The sequence below is a fragment of the Bos indicus x Bos taurus genome, chromosome 16, assembly GCF_003369695.1.
Source record: "Bos indicus x Bos taurus breed Angus x Brahman F1 hybrid chromosome 16, Bos_hybrid_MaternalHap_v2.0, whole genome shotgun sequence".
Classification (NCBI taxonomy): Eukaryota; Metazoa; Chordata; class Mammalia; order Artiodactyla; family Bovidae; genus Bos; species Bos indicus x Bos taurus.
The window spans coordinates 61,313,202-61,333,423 of NC_040091.1; the positions used below are offsets into that span (position 1 = coordinate 61,313,202).

A 20,222-nucleotide genomic window follows, 5' to 3' on the forward strand; every position below is an offset into this window, starting at 1 on the left:
GAGCCTGGCAGGCTACAGTGCACAGGGTCACAAAGAGTCGAACACAACTGCAGTGACTTAGCACACAAGCACAATTTTTGTACATAAATGTTAAGAGCAGCTTTATTTATTCATAATTGAAAAAAAAAATGAAACAACCAAATGTCCATTAACAAGAGAATGGATAAACAATTTGGGTAAACTGTCTTGGTTGCTAGGGCTCCCATAGCAAAATACCACACACTGGGGCGCTTAAATAACAGAAATATATGTCTCATTGTTCTAGAAGCTGGTAGTACAGATCAGGGTGTCAGCAGATTTGGTTTCTCTGGAAGCCTGTCTGCTTGGCTTGCAGATGGCGGCTTTGTCACTGTATCCTCACATGGCCCTTTCTCTGTGGACACATTGAAGATAGTTTTTAAGAGGGATAGTCATGTCTTTCATAGAGTTATAAAATGCAAACATGTCAGAGATTTTGTCATTAATCAGAAAACCAGTATAATGTTATAACCTGTTCAAAGAAGAATCTAAAACACAGATAAATATACAGACATCTGGAATGTGGGGAAAATTTATAAACAAATGCAAAACCAGCAAAATTGGTCAATATTCATAAGTCAGTTCTACAAATACAACCGTCACTTCTCAGGACAAAAATCATTTGCATTACTATCCACTTTACTACAATTTATAGAATTATAAAACAGCTCAGATAACCTGAAAGGATGCATAGACAGTACATCCAATGATGTTCGGGGATCATTTCAAAGTCTTTCACGTTTTCCCCTATACTTTAATGACTAACTTCCCCATTCCAAATTATGCATTCATTTATCAGGTCATTTGACATAATTACACACACACACACACACACACACACACACTCACACTCCAAAATGCTTTGTTCTCAACACCCTAGAAAAAATTCCCGTTCAGCTTGGCCAATTAGCTAAAGCCAGCAGCCGGGCTCAGATCCTGGGGCAAATGGAATCCACCACAGTTCTCCTTGTTTCATCTAAATCTTCACAGAAATGGCCAAAACTCTAGGTGAGAGATATCATTAGCAATATCAATATTAGCAAGAGAAAGTTTTTGTCTTAGATGTTCCATACTGAAGAAGTTTTAAAAGCTAAGCAGCTTTCTCATGACATACAGAGACCTACCACCCATGATTTTCACCACCGCTTTCCTGGGTGCGGAGACGAGTCCCAGAGCACAGTTCCCAACCCTGCTGCAGAAATGGAGCCGGACTTTGTGGGAGAGACGTTGGTTGAGAGGTCCGAGGGGGAGAAAGGGGAGCAGGAGAGTAGAGGGGTGATTCTGGGTGAGGGCATCTACGGGGCGGAAGTAAACAGCCATGAAACAAGCAGAGAACCTTTCCAGATGTGGCTGCTCATGAAAGGGCGGTGAGGGGCCCAATGGGATAGGACTTTACACACACAAAATCAGAGCTTTCAAGGGCCTGCAAACCCTCAGACACTGGCACTGATGAAGGCCTTCTAAGAATGTATACAGAATCCACTTTGACCTGATCCCTGAGCCCACTGGCCACGTGGGCACTCTTCTCTCCTCAGCTCAGTAAACGTAGCACCTCACACCCTGACCCAGCCTACTGAGACTCTTCTCCAGCAAGCTCTGAAAGAGGCCACTGTGTCACAGTCCCTCATACACACAAACACTAAACACTCCTCTGCACACAAACCCCAGATGTCCCCCAGGGCTCCTTGGAGGTGACATCTTCCCTGTGAACACCCTCAGGTCAGTTCAGTTCAGTTCAGTCACTTGGTCATGTCTGACTCTTTTGACCCCATGGACTGCAGCATACCAGGCTTCCCTGTCCATTGCCAGTTCCTGGAGCTTGCTCAAACTCATGTCCATTGAGTCGGTGATGCCATCCAACCGTCTCATCCTACGTTGTCACCTTCTCCTCCTACCTTCAATCCTCCCCAGCATCAGGGTCTTTTCTAATGAGTCAGTTTTTCACATCAGGTGGCCAAAGTATTGGAGCTTCAGCATCAGTTCTTCCAGTGAATATTCAAGACTGATTTCCTTTAGGGTTGACTGGTTGGATCTCCTTGCAGTCCAAGGGACTCTCAAGAGTCTTCTGCAAAACCACAGTTCAAAAGCATCAATTCTTCAGTGCTCAGCTTTCCTTATAGTCCAACTCTCACATCCATACATGACTACTGGAAAAGCCACAACTTTGACTAGATAGACCTTTGTCAGCAAAGTAATATCTCTGCTGTTGAATATGTTGTCTAGGTTGGTCATAGCTTTCCTTCCAAGGAGCAAGCATCTTTTTAATTTTATGGCGGCAGTCACCATCTGCAGTGATTTTGGAGCCCAAGAAAATAAAGTCTGTCACTGTTTCCATTGTTTCTCCGTCTATTTGCCATGAAGTGATAGGACCGGATTCCATGATCTTAGTTTTTTGAATGTTGAGGAAAGTTTTTTCACTTTCCTCTTTCCCTTTCATCAAGAGGCTTTTTGGTTCCTCTTTGCTTTCTGCCATAAGGGTGGTGTTATCTGCATGTCTGAGGTTATTGATATTTCTCCTGGCAATCTTGATTCCAGCTTGTGCTTCATCCAACCTGATATTTCACATGATGTACTCTGCATAGACGTTAAATAAGCAGGGTGGCACTATACAGCCTTGATGTACTCCTTTCCCGATTTGGAACCAGTCTGTTGTTCCATGTCTGGTTCTAACTGTTTCTTCTTGGTCTGCACATAGATTTCTTAGGAGACAGGTAAGGTGGCCTGGTATTCCCATCTCTTAAAGAATTTTCCAGTTTTTTATAATCCACACAGTGAAAGGGTTTGGCGTAGTCAATAAAGCAGTAGATGTTTTTCTGGAACTCTCTTGTTTTTTCGATGATCCAACAGATGCTGGCAATTTGATCTCTGGTTCCTCTGCCTTTTCTAAATCCAGCTTTATTATCTGGAAGTTCTCAGTCCATGTACTGTTGAAGCCTGGCTTGGAGAATTTTGAGCATTACTTTACTAGCATGTGAGATGAGTGCAATTGTGCAGTAGTTTGAACATTCTTTGGCATTGCCTTTCTTTGGGATTGGAATGAAAATTGACCTTTTCTAGTCCTGTGACCACTGCTGAGTTTTCCAAATTTGCTGATGTATTGAGTGCTGCACTTTCACAGCATCATCTTTTAGGATTTGAAAGAGCTCAACTGGAATTCCATCACCTCCACTAGCTTTGTTCATAGTGATGCTTCCTAAGGCCCACTTGACTTCGAATTCCAAGATGTCTGGCTCTGGGTGACTGATCACACCATTGTGGTTATCATGAAGATCTTTTTTGTATAGTTCTTCTATACAAAGTAACACTCTAACCTCCTCCAGATCCTGTCCGCTCCTTCACTCTCCACCACAGCTCTTAAAACTGGTTTTAGACCCAATCTCTTAAGTCAGTAGCTTGTAACCCTTTGATTACCAGCCAATCCTTTTATTACTTCTGTGATCCTTAAGTCTATAAAAGTTTTGTCCAACAAACCAACCACATTTATTGCATAATAATCCTTGTCCCCTTGGCAACCCACACTGTCATACTCAACTGATACAATACTAGTCAAAAGCAAAGACACTTCTCATGGTAAATGTATCATTTCCATTAGACTTCTTTAAATATGGGTGATAACTTATGCTCCCCTCCCCATTAGGTGTCTGGGGACCCCAGGTTCCCTCATGGCTCAGTTGGTAAAGAATCTGCCTGCAATGCAGGAGACTGGGTTCGATTCCTGGGTCAGGAAGATCCCCTGGAGAAGGAAATGGCAACCCACTCCAGTATTCTTGCCTGGAGAATCCCATGGACAGAGGAGCCTGGCTACAGTACAGGGGGTTGCAAGAGCTGGACACGACTTAGTGACTAAAGAGAGAGAAAAGAGAGAAAGAGAGTAATATGGATGATAACTTATGCTCCCCTCCCAATTAGGTGTCTGGGGACCCAGGTTGGGAAATTCTGTTCTGAGGATTAATGTTGAGTGAGTTCAGCCAAGTCTCCCTTGCTCTCCCTTTTCTCAGATGGGCAAACTGAGGCTGTTAGTTTTAAGGTGAACTGACTTACTTAAACTGCCAAAGAATTGGAATGGAAATTGAGAATTTTTTAAAAGAAAGTGTCCCCTTTTTTGGTCTCTAACTCCTTTTAGCGTTAGGCTTTCTTAAAAAATAAAGTAAAATTAAGTTGGGATGGGCTGTCACTTGCCCCCCGAGTAAGCCTTTTCCACTTGCAGCCTGGACCTGTCTACAGGATCCTAGAATTTGCTGCATAGCAGCTGCCTGCTCCTCCCCTCCAGGTCAAGAGGCCCAGACCATCCCGACAAGAAGGAACCTGAGACGTTGTCTGGTCCAGGGTGTCCCAAAGTGTGTTCCCCAGGATGTTAATTGCTATGTTGGGGGTGGGGTGGGGAAACAGCTTCTGTGGTCATTTACTTTTGAGAAAGGCAGTGTTAAGCAAAGGTAAACTGGTTTAGTCTTGTTTTGTTTTCAGGACATGGCTGAGCCTGTGAAATGCCTTTGGGCCTAACGAACTGCCAGGAGGGTGAGATGGCATGCATTATTGCCCAGATTTACTGGACTTGAAATCTCTTTCACGGGAGACCTGTTCACGTCTCACGGGGCCCTGGGGTTCTGAGAAGTTTAGTTGGGGACCTGTTAGTCCAGCCTGACACTCCAGGTAAGGAAACAACTCAGCGTGACCAAGGCTTAGACCCACAAGGGGATCTAGTCCAGACCGGAACCCAGGTCGCCGGAGTCTAATCCTGGGCTTGGCAAATTTGGGCCTTTTCCTCTACACCTCACCCACCACATACCTTCGTTTAACACAGGGGGAAAAACTTTCCGAGGGACCCCGGAAGCGGAGGGTGTTTGCTTAGAGAGAGGCTCTCTAGAGGCTCATTTGCGTCTCCAGCAAAACCTCCCAGGCTGGTGGGGGCAGGAGGGGACGGGGGACAGGAACCCCCACAGGATGAGGGACTGCAGAGCCTGGGGGGCTAGAAAGGGCTCCATCTGCAGCAGAAAAGCCGTGAGGCTTTCAGAGTCTCTCATATGTCTTAATCGAATTATCACATAGAACTGAACACTGTCTTTTCTCAAGATCAAAAGCTGTCACTGACATGACTCCAGTGCTCGGTCAACCTCCAGTATCTTTCCCCCTGCATCTGCTCTCATTTTGTTAACGAGAAAAATCAGTGTGGCCACGATGACCATGGCTATTGGCAGACAGGTGAGAGCTAGGGGTCTCTCCTCTTATTGATGGCGGCCTCCCACTGAGCAGGCATGGGAAGTCGGGGAGTCGGAGGGAGAGTATTAGAACATTTGCCTAAGCCCAATCATTTCCTGGTGATTAGGATTACGAAATGAAAAGCTACAGTGTCTCTCGCATGGGAGCAGATGCCTGGCAGACTCAGGGTGGGTGCAGGGCGAGTGGGCCTCCAGGGCAGAGCAGTCTGCCGTCAGTGTCTCCAGGGCAGGCCCGTCCCATCCCGGCAGCTCCCCGCCTGCCTGCCCTGGGGAGCGGTGCGGGCTGACCAGGTAGGAACCACGCCTTTGCTCTTCCTGAGTCTTAGTCAACTCAGGCAAGCGTGGCAAAGGAGAACATGGCATACATGTGTTCCCATGTGTGTGTATACGTGTGTGTTAGTGTGTGTGGAGTGGCATGACTAGAAACCTAGGTGGTTGCTCTCTGGAGGTGCCCAGCTGTCATGTTGCCTGACTGTACCAGGCATCTTCTCTCCACCTAGATTTACCTGCTTCTCTCGCGTGCTTTTCTCCTCTCCTCTTCCCCATCTATTTCTTCTTCTGAGAGCTATTTTATCTGCAAATTTCCAGGCTCACTCAGAATTGAAGTGTAAGGGCCACACCACTGTCTGGGATCAGTGGCCATTTGAGGGAAAAGCGAGGCGGGCAGGAGCATCAGGTGTAAGTGGGAGTCATGAAGGCCGGAGGCCGGTCCTCACCCTGCCCGTGGCCAACTATCTTGTAGGCCCTGGGGCAGGATGGGCCACACTGAGGGAATGAACCACATCCTTTGGAGATGACCTTGATCCACTGAGCAGGAGCAGCCCCCTGTTCTGCTCTTAGGCATCCTTACCCGACAGGGATTTTTTTTCTGTCATTTTAACTACGTGGCCTCTAGTCAGTAGCTTTTATGTGCTGGGAGTGTGTTGGAGCCAGGAACGAGGTTGAGGAGGAGGAAGCACTGTGAGGTGTCAGAGGCTGACCACTTAGAGTGATAAGTGCTCGGGCAGAAGTGGGTCAGGGGTGCACTAATCCAGGTCGGGAGGACAGCACAGGATGTCGAGGAAGGTGTCTCTGTAGAGGCTCCAGTTGAGCTGAGTGTGGACGGTCTAGGAGGAGACAGCCAAGTTGGGTTGGGATGTGTGTATGTGTGTGTGGCGTGAAGCAGCGTGTTTCAGGCTGAAGGAGAGACTGGGCAAAGGCGAGGAGACATGAGCCAGGCGGGGGAACTAGAAGCAATCCAATATGGTGGGTGGGCTGGACAGGTTCTCGGGGTGGTGAGAACTGGGGCTAGAGGGACTGCTGTACCATACAAAGGACTCTGAGTTTTAAGCTGAGGATTTCTGCTTCTTCACACTGACTGGCCTCAAAATCACCTAGGAAACTTGTTAGGGAACACATTCCTGGGCCTAACTCCAACTAAGGAATCAGAATCCCCAAGGGTGAGACCTCAGAATCAGCCTTTTCAGCAGTGTCCTGGGAGGGTCTACATGAGCTCTGGGTAGACTGGACCCTGGGAAACAGCAGGATTCCTATCAAGGGAGAGGCGGGTACATGGGAAACCAGTCCCGACACTCTGCTGGAAGGAAAAACAGGGTCCGAGGGGGAGGCCCTGGGACTGTGCACAGTATCACGAGGGGGGTCGCCAGGATCAGATGCCCTAGTGCTCCTGGACCAGTGCCCCCTGATGAGGACAGGAAAGGCAGATCTCCAGCTGGACACACTCCTGCAGGCAGTAAGGGGAGGGATGACCGAGGCGTCCCTCCCACCCTTTCCCACTCGACTCCACCTGCTTTAAGGGAGGGACCTTGAAGGACTAGCTCACTCTTTCCCTCCAGCCTAAGGGAAATCCCTACTTCCACAACCCACAAGGCTCCCTATTCAAACTGAGTGTTCAGAGCCCATTGCGGGAGGGTGGAGAGGAGGAGTGAAGCTTGTGTTTTCATCCAGGCTAAGGGGGAGGGAGACTTCCCTAGGTGATCCAAAAGGAGGAGGGGGGCTCTGTGACTGCTATTTACTCTACATTTGGGTTCCTCGTAGATTCCTCTCCAAAGGGTGGTAATGAAAGACTCTGATACTCAAGGAGGTAAGGCAGTTCCCCAGCCCTGAAAGGTGCTCAAGGCTAAGGCCCAGATTAGACCACCTTCCAGGGACTCTCACCTCAAAGGACGGGGTCCTAGCGCCTCACCGGGGACCTAGAGCCCTCAACCAGGCCCCACCACCCTTGTTCTGCAGCCTCACCCCCACCCCCAGACTTTCCCAGATTAACCTTTATATTTAACACTTAAACCAGGCAGTTTCGCACCTCAGTGCCAGTGTTTATGCTAATCCCTCCTCCTCTGACTTGCCTCTCCCACTCCTCCCCCTCTGTCTGGCTAATTCCTGCTCGTTCTGCAAGACCCAGCTCGCCCTGACACCTCCCGGACCACCCAGCACGCATCTCAGTCTAGCTATTCCTGTAAACGACCCACATCACCCTGTGCTCACCTTGATGCGACCACTTATACACAGTTTAGGCACTGCCCCACTCTGAGTTGACCAGAAATTCCTCAAAGGCAGGATTTGTGGGTACTACATTTTGTCTCCCCAGCGCCTAGCACACGGTAGGAGCTCAAGAAATATTTGCTGAGCCAAACAGAATCCAGATGAATGGGACATGCTCTGAGACATGCGAGTGCCACGATCATTTAAGAGCATTCTAAGGATCGGCTTATGGTGTTTTTAGGACCTATGTGCTGTGTGCTCAGACACTCAGTCATGTCAACTTCTCTGCTACCCATGGACTGTAGCCCATCAGGCTCCTCTGTCCATGGGATTCTCCCAGCGAGAATACTGGAGTGGGTGTCATTTCCTTCTCCAGGGGATCTTCCCGACCCAGGGATCAAACTCGTGTCTCTTACGTCTCCTACAGGTGCCTGTTAAAGCCTCTGTATAGCTGTGACACTTCATCCCCTTGTTTATTGCAAAATAACAAATTTAATGAGTATACTGAAGGTGAATATTTGCATGTTAAACAGGCTGAGGGCAGGTTTCCTTTAAATACTAAGCCTTTCCTAGAACTTCCAGAAACTTACCTTACAGATCATTAACTTCTGGGGGAGGCGGGGAGCAGAAGTCGTGGAACTGAAATCTCTAAGAGTCTGAGCTCCAAAGCAGTGACTCTGAAAGGAAGAAGCAAGGCAGAGTGTCTTGGACCTGGACAGAACTGGGTTCAGACTCTGGCTCATAACAGGTCCCCAATAATAGTAATAGTGTTGTTTGTAGGGTTGACTTTGTGCACGGAGGTGAGGAAGGAGTCTTTCGAGGTTTACAGGATTTTATCTGGGCTGGCAGAAGAAGGAGGCAGAGATGATCCAGAAAGGAAGGGCCAGACCATAGCAGCAACATAATCCGACTATCACAGTACTTCACAATTTTTTTTTATGTTATTAAACAAAATCTTTTCATGTTGAATATGCGGAATGCTGGCAACAGCATTGTTCTGGGTGGTTAATGGAGAGGGTCTTGGACTTATCAGCTCTGCGACCTGGGACAGATCACCTAACTACAGTTTCCTCATCTGTACAAAGAAGACAGGAAACAGTATCCATCTCTTAAGGCTGCAGCAATGCCAGGTGATAGAATGCCCTCCATAAATGGTACCAGTTACTGTATTATGAAGTGATCAGTACTACAGCACAGAATGGTAAGTCCCTGTTGGAGGAACTGCTTGCTGTGGGAATATGGGGGTGGAGGGTGGGGCTAGCTGCAAGAGCACAACCCAGGACCCTGGAGACCACCTGTGTGACCTTGGGCCTGTTCTGTAACACTGAGGGTGTGCCCTAGATAATCTTCCAGGTGCCTAAATTAGCAAAGGTTAGTCCACCCACAGACAGCTCCCCAAACAGCCGCTCTCAGGCCTGGATGCCTTGTCCTGCCCAGATGCCCTCTTCCCCACTTTGTGCAGAGTAACTCTTACTCACTCAAGGGCAGGCCTCCTTCCCATCCTTCCCTGACACCCCATACCCTCTGCGCAGCAGTCCGCACGCTGCGGTCCTTATGGTAGGCAGCTAGGTCTGTCACCTAGATGGTGACTCTACTGCCTCAGTGCAAACAGAGAGCAACGGGCACTGGACAGTGAAGCTTGTTAGCAGTCGGAAAGATGATTAGCACTTTCCCTTTGTAGAGATTTCCGGAATCTCCTGGGTCCTAATTCTCTTATAGTTTGTTGTGGAGAAATAGGTTTGGAAATAGTTGGGGCTCCGTTCCCTCCCCCTGGGTGGAAAGAGAAAGCGTGCTCCCTTGGTTGGGGCCACCGCTGCAGGTCAAGTCCTTTGCAGCTATTAATACTTCCTGCCAGGTCTGGGAAAAGTGACAAGGGGCCTTCAGGAGTCCCCAGAGTCCCCCCAGAACCGGTCCCTTTCCAAGGCGTCTGGCCATGCAGGCACCTGGCTCTCCCCTTAGCTGCACAAGAAGAGGGGACTCGCGTCCACCACGTGTGCCCCCTCGCGCTGCTAGAAAGCAGAAACAAATGACCTTGACCTCCAAGGAGACAGCCCCTCGGAGAGGGCGCCTCCTCCGGAAAAGTTGTCCAGACAAAGGGCGTTCCTCGGCTTCCACCCCGACAGCCGCCAGCCGCCGGCCGAGCCTCCCCCCTCCACCCCCGCGCCCTGGGTGTAGGGTTACACGCCTCGCCGCGAAGCTCGGGGGAGAGCGCGGTGTTTCCGCAGCTTTGGCTCACGTGGAGCCGCGTCTCACCGCCGCGCTCTCCCCGAAGCCTGGGCTGCGAGCGCCCTCCCGGCGGACGGGGCGACCCGGGCCGGGAGGGGTGAGGTCCGGCGGCACGGAAGGCCGCCCCGCCCCGTCCGAGGCCCCGAGCTCGCGGCTGGGCCGGCGGCTTAGACGTCTGCACGGTCCCGGGAGGGGCGGCCCTGCAGGGCTCTGGGGACTGGGCCCCGGGCCCCGGGGAGCGCGCGGGGCGGCGGGGCGGGGTGGGAGCGAGGGCTGCTCCTCCAGCCCCTTCCGCTGCGCCTCCTTTCTGCTCTCCCGCTCCCTCTTCCCGTCCCAGCCGGGGGAGGCGCCGGGCTTGGCCTCTCACCCCCTCCGTGGCCGAGCCTTGAGGTAGCCGCCCATGCCGCTTCCTGCCCTCCCGCGCCCTCCCCGTCCGACCCTGCGTCCCCTCCCCGGACCTGGAGGGAGGCCGCGGCCCGCGGGGCGGCTGCCCGGTTCCGACCCCACCCGGACCCCGGGGCGGCCAGCAGAGCCCGGAGCCGAGCCGGGCGCGCCCCGAGAGCCGAGGCCTGCGGGCCGCACTCCCCGAGCCCCGGGCCGGAGCCCGCGCGCCCTGCTCCCCGCCGCGGGCCCGGGAGGGAGAGGGGCGAGAGGAGGGCCTGGTCTCCCCGGGGATGGAGGGGATGGAGGCGGCGGCCAGACCTGCCGGCGGCAGCCTTCAGTGAGTACGGAGGAGTCGAGGCCCCGGGCGGGCCGGGGATGGCGGGACCGGGGTAGCGAGAAGGAAGGGTCGCGGGGGGAGCCCTGCCCGTCACGACCGTCTTCATTTCAGCGTCTCAGGGTTGGGGTTAGACGAGCACAGCGCTCGGCCCTAGACTTCAGCGGCCCCGAGCCGCACAAATCGGTACCCACTGTTCCCCCGAGGAAAGTCTCATCCATCCTAACAGGTCTCTAGAGAGGGGTGATCTCTGGAATGCTGTTCAAGACTTTACCTGAAGGCTCTTGTAATGTGACGGAAATTGCACCCAAACCCTTCAAATCCCCTGCTTCCTGGATCGAACCTTAGAAGAGAGGACTCAGTGGCTGGGCTGTGACGACAGAGTTCGTCAATTCTAAATGAACTGGTAGAGAGACTGATCTCGTCCTCCTGAAGACAGGCCTTAAATGTCACAGGCTTAAAACTGATGTAACAACAACAAAAAAAAACTGATGTAACATACAGACCGTGTGTATGTATTTTGCTTTATGGAATATGTGTATTCATGAAATATATTAAAAACGGAGTTGTAATAAATGACTATAGAGAGGCTTGGCATTTAAGAGAATTCTGTAGTGAATCTTTAGTCAGTATTAGGTGAATAATTAACCTCTAGTTTGTAATTTATGTAAATATGAATTTTTATGCATGCCGTGGGACATTCCTAGATGTATGGTGTAGAAGGGGCATGTTCTCAGAGAGCAGGATAAATATTAAGACATTGTGGCTTCTATGTGTGCACAGAACTGCTTGGCGAGTAAAATCTCGAGCTCACTTTTATTCCCTGTGAAGACATTGACATCAAGTGTGCTACCAAGGAGCGGTCATCTGGGCACGTCACCTGTCTAGGACTAAGGGGAGTTGGGGTCCTGGTCACTGGGTGCTTTGGAAGAGCCCTGACCTTGGGAGGAGAAGCTTTGAGTTCCTAGCCAGGCCTCCCTCAGCTTTGGTGTCTCCTAATGGCTCTGTGCCTCTGTCTCTCTGTAAAATGTCTGTAAAAATGAGGGTCATAACTGTTCAGGCAGAATGGTGTGAGAATTTGAGAGAGAGCGTCTGAAAGTACCTTCAGGCCTGCCCAGCACCGAGCAGAGGCTGAAAGGCCTTGGTGCCTGATCCTGGCTGCCCTGTGGGCACAGCTCTGCTCACGCCTGAGGTTTCGGCACAGGGAGGGGGACACCTTCCACCAGCGGGTCAGATCCAGGGTGGTATCTTCCTGAAGCCCATCCTCTGCATTGGTTCCCTTTGGAAAGGGAAGAGCTTGTGGGCATGAACAGAAATCGCCATCCTCCCCTGAGGCCTGACACCTGTCAGCCAAACACGAAGCCAGGGACTGGGAATGCAGCCCGCATTTCCCCTCTGGTCCACACTAGGCAGAAGATTAGCTGTTGCTTGACGCTTCACTGTCCCCACCTGTAAAATGGGGATAGAAAAATAAGACTACTACTCCGACTTGGAAGAAAAAACTCAGTAATGACTTATTCGTACCATCCAAAGGCTCGCGCTCCCCAGGCTGCTTTCACATTGTCTAGGGGCACCCCCTGATCGGACCCCAAGTTTCCTCCAGACAGGGCTCTATACCAAGGCACTATGGAGACCCAGGAGGTCGTGGGAGCTGGCCAGGTAGTGGGTCTAAGGAGCTCTGTCTGTTTTCTCCTCCAGAGAACCCCAAATAGGGAGCAGAACGGCCAGCTCCATGCAGGTGACCTCAGCTGTGGAGAGAAGTGACCCCGAGCCACAGCCGGAGAACGGACACCTCCCAAGACCCTGGCCCTGCCCTCGAGAAGACGGAACACCCAGCCCGAAGGCCACCCAGCCTCCCGGGGCACCGGGGATACAGCTCCAGGGGCCCTCCGTGCTGGAGTCCAAGGTGAGGGCCTTGAAGGAGAGGATGACAGCGGGCAGACAGGGGGCAGGCCCCAGCCTCACTTCCCACCAGCGGCTGGCCCTCAAGAAACCCAAGTGCAGACGAGTCAAGGTGGGTGGGTCCAAGCCTCCGTCAGAGGGGCCTTCCCCACCCGAGGCTGTGGTGGTCCATCACACGCAGAAGCCAAACGACAGGCGGCTGGACCGCAGTGTCACCGAGGAGGAGCCCGCCAGGAACGGGGACCCCGGGCCTCCCAGGTTGCCTGCTCCCGGACTCGAGTGCTGGAACAGGAGGAGCCCGTGGCCTCCAGAGGCTGTTCAAACACAGCCTGAGCATGACAGAGCTCTGCCGGCCGGGCCCAGCTCTCTGCAAGAGGGCCCCGTCCACAGGGTCACTCCCAGCCGGCCGGGGGGCTCTCGTCCTTGTAACAAAACCACCCACGTGCTCACCCTGCGGAAAGGAAGGTCACACCCCCAGCAGGATGGTCTCGGCACCCGGGGAGACCCGGACAGCTTGTCTCCGACCTCAGAGGAAAACTTCGTCCCCAGGCCGGCTCTCCTGGGGGAGCTCTGGAGAACCAGGGACCTGGGGGCCCTGGGCACTGGGGGCAGCACCTTGTCCCTGTCTGACCGCGTGGAGAGGAACCGCCTTCTGCTGCAGGAGATGCTAAGTGTTGGGGGGCAGGGCCCCTCCAAGGTGGGAGTCCCAGGCTGGACTTCATGCTGGGATAGAGCTGTGCCAGGTAAGGCCCACTCTCTGGGTCTGGGGGCTGGGGGCAGGGGGGGAGTCCAGGAGAGGGAAAAGGAGATGGGGGTTACCTCGGAGGGGAGGGGAGGGAAAGTGGGAGAGCACAGCTGTTTATCACCAGATTCCTAGGTTGTCTCTTAGTCTGGGCTTTGACACAGATTCTGCATCACCTCACAGCCAGCCCCATCTGCTAAAGGCTCCCCCAAACCCCCCAGAACAGCAGTCCCCAGCTTTTGGCACCAGAGGCTGGTTGCATGGAAGACAATTTTTCCACAGACTGGTGGGATGATGGGGATGGTTTCAGGATGATTCAAAGGTGACGTTTATTGAGCACTTTATTTCTATTATTACCATATCAGCTCCACCTCTGATCATCAGGCATTAGATCCCAGAGGTTGGAGACCCCTGTCCCAGACCACAGGGAAGCCTCCACAGTTTGTTCCCTGTGGTTCTTTCAACAGTGGCTTTTTGACGATGACACGTCCTCAGCCCTCGGTGGACTTCATTGTCCTTGGGTAGGAGCCCCTCCCCACAGAGAGACCCAGCCTCCAGGCCGGCGGGCTGAGCTCAGGTGGTCGCACTGCTGCAAGTGTTCAGGCCTTAGCCACGGCTCTTGCCCTTCCTTCCTCCCACACCCAGCTTTGAGAAGACCCCTGTGGGCCCTCAGCTCACGACAGTGCCCACCAGCAGTCACTGTGACAGGCTGAGCCTCCACCTGGGGGGGTCGGAATTATCTGGGGGAGTAAATGGCTGCTGGAGAAAACTTTGTCCTCTGAGCTTGTGCTCATTAAGCAGCAGCTGAGAGCCCAGGTCCTGGCTCTGCCCTAATCTCTGCTTCTGCTCTGGGTCCTAGAGCGACTAGCCGGCGACGTGGACTGGGACTCGGGCATCTCCCTTCAGGACTCGGACCAGAGCAGGTAAGCGCGCAGACATCTTCTCTGCGTCTCTCCTGGACAGTTGTCCCTGTCCCTTCATTTCCTCTGCGGCAGGAGAGTAGGAGAGGCGGAGAGGGGAGGGGACAAACAGCTGCACCTGCAGGCAGGTCTCCTCCCGGAGGCCTCCTAGGAGGCACCCCTCACCCCCTGATGCCCAGGCGGGGCCCCTGCTCCCCGTGCAAAACTGCGGGGTACAGAGCCTGGTGCAAGGAGCACTGCAAACCACCTGCTCTGCGACGTGGGGCTCATTTCCCTGCCCCGGCCTCTGTCGCTTTATCCTTCAAGTGAGCCAAGTAGTAACTTGTGTCATGTACTTTTCGGACTGTTGTGGGACTGAACACAAGATCAGTTCAGTTCAGTCGCTCAGTCGTGTCCAACTCTTTGGGACCCCGTGGACTGCAGCACGCCAGGCCCCCCTGTCCATCACCAACTCCCAGAGTTTACTCAATGGATGTGAAAATCCTTTGGGAAAGCATGTGAATGCAAGGCTTTTACTCCGACAGTTCCTTTCCCAGTCAAGGGGTGTGCTGACTGGTGTAAAGGTCTTCATCTCCCCCAGCCTCCCGGACTTTGCTGCAGCCCCTCCATCGATGTCTGAGGAAAGCTGGGCACCTGGGGTGGGGGTGAGTGGCCATGGGGCTGTGTCATGACCAGGTAGGCCAGAGGAGTATCTTTCGGGAGGGCAGGGGGGCCATCTGTGGATCCATCGGTGGCTGCCCAGGGCTTGGCCTCACCCTCCATATCCACTGCACGCCTGGCACGTGAAGCTGAGCGAAGTCTCAGGACTTGGGAGCAGCCGCATTTCCCCTTTCTGTGCAGTGACGTCACCCTCCTGTGGGTCTCGTGGTTTCTGCTGAGGGTAGAGGGCAGCAATGTTACTTCTGCAGATTCCCTGCCTGCTAAGTTCCACTTGGCTTGACCTCCCCTCCAGAATATGTGGACCCCCAGTTCCGTTTTCACACAGTGAGGGCTGCCCCGGTTCAGGAGATTCAACCTCTGCTTGGCCACTGGCCTTCTCACTGACTTGGGCTGAGAGCCTGGTGGAGAGGGGGCTGTCTGGCTCCTTCATCCCTCATTATTTACGACTTGGAATCGTAGCTGCCCCCCCTTCTTCCGGGGGTCTCTTCCCGCCTCCCTGGCCGCCATGTTCAGCCTCCCCTCACATCCACACCTAGCCCAGCCACAGTGTGGAGGCGTGTGACTGGTCCTTGTGACATCCTGTCCCCTGCCCTGCCCCTTTGTCCTTCCTGGGGAGCCATAAAGGAGACAGCCTGCCTGGGCAGACACAAGTTGTGCCTAGAGGAGCCGGGGCCTCCTCTTCTGCAGCTACATGTCTCCCTGCTCCCCGCTGCTCGCACTCTGTCTTCCCTGGGTGGGAGGAAGGCTCAACTGCAAGATGTCCACGGGGGCTTGCCCAGAGGTCACTATTGAAAGAAGCCGAAGCTCCTGACTTGCATGTTGGATACTAGGTAATTAAAATACCATCTTAAAGGACAAGAACCTCAACCATGGGGGGTCGGGAGGGGCTTCCCCCCAGTCCTGCAAGGAGATGGCGTTTGTGTAGAATGCTCAGGGTAGGAATTTCTGAACTATTGTTTCACCTACCAGACCGTTTGCAGTGGGTTAGGGTCTGCAGTTTACAGTGGCTCAGCGGTAAAGATTCCGCCTACAATGCAGGAGATGTGGGTTCGATCCCTGGGTCGGGAAGATCCCCTGGAGAAGGAAATGGCAACCCATTCCTGTATTCTTGCCTGGAGAATCCCATGGACAGAGGAGCCTGGTGAGCTACAGTCCAGGGGGTCGCAAAGTGTCAGACACAACTTAGCAACTAAACACACACCCGAGGTATCTGTGTCTAGGTGTAGGCTGTGTAGGTGTGTGCATATGTATATTGTATGATGATCTCATGTGTGTATATGTGTGGAATGAGGAGGGTGCCCAGCATATATCCAGGCACAGAGTTGGCCTGGGGAAAACTGTCCCCTGGCTTGTTTAGAAGGTTGTTCACAGTGCCCCATGGACCTTTATTGGTGATCTACACCCTGCTGAGTAGACACCCAGGCTGAAGGGCCAGAAAGCACGCCTACTTCATGGAGAAAGTTCATCCATGTCCAGAGACCCCTTGGGACAGGCTTTCTCATTTGGCTCTATTCCTGAGTCTTCCGGGCAGATACTAAAGCATCCCTGAGACCCTGCAATTCCGTCTCTCCCCTAAGCAGGATGGTTTTGTTGCTGCTTCTTCTCTATGTCTGAGCTTCCTGAGAGACTTTTGAAGTAAGGCACACTTCCCTCAGCCCTGTACCCCTGGCCACAGGGTCTACATGGAGGGGCTGAGGACCCTGGACAGCGTAGACTCTGAGACCATGGCAGCCGTCATCATGGTCATCCTGAAAGGGCCAGGACATCAGTCAGGACGTGTTCTGGCAGTGAGCCCCTTAAATCTCAGCGTTTGAGGCATAAAAGGTCTGGTTTCACACCCAGTCAAGTTTAGCGTCAGTGCAGTTCAGTGTTAGAACCAAATAATCACCAGGTTGACGACTGATCATTAGTCTGGTCAGTAATGACCTGGTTAACCCAGCAAGTATTTATGTCCTCGGTTGTTACTGTTCTGCATGATGGTAAGACAGGAAGCCCCACAATGATGGTGAAGCAGCAGAGCCCAAGACAGCAGACCCTGTCTGACTGGCGGGGTCGGCCCAGCTCATTGCAGGTGGTCACAAGGAGAGTCACCTGTGGAGGCGAGACCCCCGAGATGCTGAGGGAACACCAGAAATGTCCCAGGGCCAATTGGTTGTCCCTTCTACTGAGGGACGAAAGGAGACTCCACCCCAGAGGACAGGAACCACCTGGAGGTCCTTCCTTCCAGAAGACCATGCTGACACTCAGCTCCAGCCCTTGTGCTGTACTGCATCCTGACAGTGTCCTAATAACAACGTATTGACTGTTCCCATTTCACTGACAGAGACCCTCTTGGGCAGAGGCTAAGTGACTTGCCTGGTGATAAAGCTATTAAGTGTTAGAGTCAGGGTTCACAGTCAAAAACACCAAGGGCTGTTCTCTAACCATTATGCTGCACTGCTACAAGCTGTCCCCACAGGTCATGCCTTGGGTTAGGGATCTGGGGGCCCTTGGCCCCCTCCCCCAGCCTGGTATTCTCAAGTATAGACCAAGAAAGGTAGGTGGCAGGCTCCACGGGCTAAGCTTGTTTCTCTCCTAAGTCGCCGTTGACATGATTTGGGAAATGGGGTTTTGATTTGTGGAGAGACGACAAGGGGAGGGGTAAGCACTTCAGGATGACAGAGGACGAGATGGTTGGATGGCATCACTGACTCAATGGACATGAATTTGATCTACTTCTGGGAGTTGATGCAGGACAGAGAAGTCTGGCATGCTTCAGCCCATGGGGTCACAAAGAATCAGACACGTCTGAGTGACTGAACAACTCAACAAAAGCACTTCAGGGAAGCCCAGTGGGGTCAGTACTGTCAGCCGTGACCTCGCTCGCAGCCGTGTGTGAGCACTGGACTCGTCAGAGGAGGGAATCGAAGGGCGCTCTGCTTGGGGGCTCTGCCCCCATCCATTCTTAGAAGCCTGTGGTGTCGCGCCCCTGCTGTCTGTAAAACGGCCAGGACCCGCTTGGTCTGTCCACTGTCTTGAGGCCTTGGGAGGGCACAGCAGGATTATACATTGCCTTAGGACCCCAGCTGAACCCTGCTTGTGCAAAAAGTGTATAAAACCAGAGGAGCAGCTGCGGTCAGTGCGATCCTCACCCCAGGCCCTGCACCGGAAGGGAGTCGATTCTTTCCAAAAAAGCACTCAGCCTCGGGCCGCTGCAGGCACCAGGGAGGCCCCCTGAGGCCCGGGGCCTGCGTTGGCAAGCTAGTTGGGAAGGCGGTGCTGTGGGGCCCAGGCTTGCTCTGCTTCAAATCAGGGCCTTCCGTGTGTGCCATCTTTGGGGGGCGGAGGGGCAGACCCTGACACGTGTCTGCAGGGGCTTTAACCCCTGCTCCGCTGTGGGGTCAATGGAGGGGAGAGGGTCTCTGGGGTCGTTTAATTTGTGCTGTGATGATGATGAAAGCACAGAGGACTTCCTGAGTTGTTGATTTCCCCCATCCCTGTGGCAGAGTTATGCCCATTTCTAGATGCAGAAATAGAGGCTCAGAGGAGGGAGCCCAGTCTCAGCGTGTATACTTCATCACAAGAAAAGAAGGCGCAGACGTTGTCTGGTTCCGGTTTTCAGGCCTCCACGCAGACAGCTAGCAGCCAAAACTCCCTGCCCCGAAGCTGTCTGCAGGCTCCAGTTTACAGAAGGGGCAGACAGGGAACCCTCAAGAATTTCAGAGGCCTGGGCTGTGGCTCGAGTGGTCAGGCCCACAACTGTGAGAAAACCTTGGGCTTTTAAAACTTAATTTATTCCCTAGCATTACACTGTGTGTAATTTCAGAAGGAATTCCCACTTTGCCCTCACTGCCCACTCTGCCTACACCAACTTTGGCTGTTGCTGGTGGATCTTCCCTCGGGAGCTCCTTGAGGGGCGAGGCCCGTGCTGTTCTCTCTGGGACCCGGGACCTGCCAAGTGTCAGCACGGTACCGGCACTCAGAATGTGTTTGCCAGAAGCATGCGTGTATGACTGTAACTGAGGGCTCACCTGGGGTGGACGCCCCTGTGGGCTTGATCGGATCTGACTGGAGCCAGTAGAGGACATTCCAGATGGGTAAGACCTGCAGACACGCATGGGAGAGGTAGGCAGGGGATTGCATGGAAGGTACTATCAGAACACAGGGTGGGAGTGTGGGCTGAGGCCATTTTGGAGAGCCTGGGAATTTAGATTTTGGAGAAGGGAATGGCAAACCACTTCAGTTTTCTTGCCTTGAGAACCCCATGAACAGTATGAAAAGGCAAAATGATAGGATACTGAAAGAGGAACTCCCCAGGTTAGACTCTGATGCTGGGAGGGATTGGGGGCAGGAGGAGAAGGGGATGACAGAGGATGAGATGGCTGGATGGCATCACTGACTCGATGGACGTGAGTCTGGGTGAACTCCGGGAGTTGGTGATGGACAGGGAGGCCTGGCGTGCTGCGATTCATGAGGTCGAAAAGAGTCGGACACGACTGAGCGACTGAACTGAACTGAACTGAAGGTAGGAGGAACTGGAGAGACATTTTCTATCTCTCTCCTCTTGACAAGATTGGGAGTGGCAAGGGCTTTCCTCCAGTTTTTCTTTGTGTCTGTGTATCAGAGCCAGTGGGCTTCCCTGACGGCTCAGATGATAAAGAATCCGCCTGCAATGTGGGAGACCCGGGCTCAATTCCTGGAGCAGGAAGTTTGCCTGGAGAAGGGAATGGCTACCCACTCCAGCATTCTTGCCTGGAGAATCCCATGGACAGAGGAGTCCATGGAGGTCACACAAAGTCAGACACGACTGAGTGACTAACACACCCACACCTGAGTCGGTGGGCAGGATGGGGAATGGCCAGGTGTATGCAGGATGGTCAGGGGCTCAGCTAGTCTTGGTTACACCCTTTCCTAGGTGTCTCCTCTGATATACCTGCAGCCCTGTAACTCCTAAGGGTCTCATGCTCACCTCCAGGATTCCTCATGACCCCCTGAGTCTAGGGAACCAGAAAGTCCAGAACCTGGCTGGGGTTCTGCAGACCCCCTTACCTGCAGACCCCCTTACCAGGCTACCGGGTACGAGGCCACGGGCATGGCAGCATCCCAGCACTGCCAGGAGACGGGGTCCTCCTACCAGGGAGGGTGTGGGGTGGCAGGAGGGAGTCCTGGGCGCGAGCGTGAGAGAAGCAGCTCCTGCTCCTCCCAGGAGTCGCAGGGCTGCAGGCATACCTGAGGGCACCCCCAGGTTCAAGGTGTAATGAAGACTAGCTGAGCCCCTACCTGTCCTGCATACTTACCCCCTGTCATTCCCCATCCTTCCCCTGACTCAGATATACAGACACGAAGGAGAACTTGAGGAA

General features: G+C 53.2%; 1 protein-coding gene and 1 long non-coding RNA gene across 6 annotated transcripts in view; one reads left to right on the plus strand and one right to left on the minus strand.

The window, feature by feature from the left end:
- Positions 1 to 102: 102 nt before the first annotated feature.
- On the minus strand, positions 103 to 11,021 carry LOC113906825. The gene is made up of 3 exons (XR_003514993.1): positions 10,934 to 11,021; positions 8,306 to 8,392; positions 103 to 373 (listed from the first exon to the last, which is right to left on the minus strand). It is a non-coding gene; the product is annotated as an uncharacterized LOC113906825 (long non-coding RNA).
- Positions 8,417 to 20,222, plus strand: part of KIAA1614 (KIAA1614 ortholog) — a 44,827-nt gene continuing 33,021 nt past the window's right edge. For 3 of the 5 annotated variants that reach the window (XM_027565491.1, XM_027565492.1, XM_027565494.1), the window contains exons 1-3: positions 9,634 to 10,331; positions 12,358 to 13,304; positions 14,163 to 14,226. In XM_027565491.1, coding sequence (XP_027421292.1) covers positions 9,649 to 10,331; positions 12,358 to 13,304; positions 14,163 to 14,226 — 1,694 coding nt within the window. In that variant the 5' untranslated portion in view covers positions 9,634 to 9,648. Of the gene's footprint in view, positions 8,917 to 9,633; positions 10,663 to 12,357; positions 13,305 to 14,162; positions 14,227 to 20,222 lie in introns of those variants that run through there. The other 2 variants (XM_027565496.1, XM_027565495.1) reach the window with 2 other exon arrangements.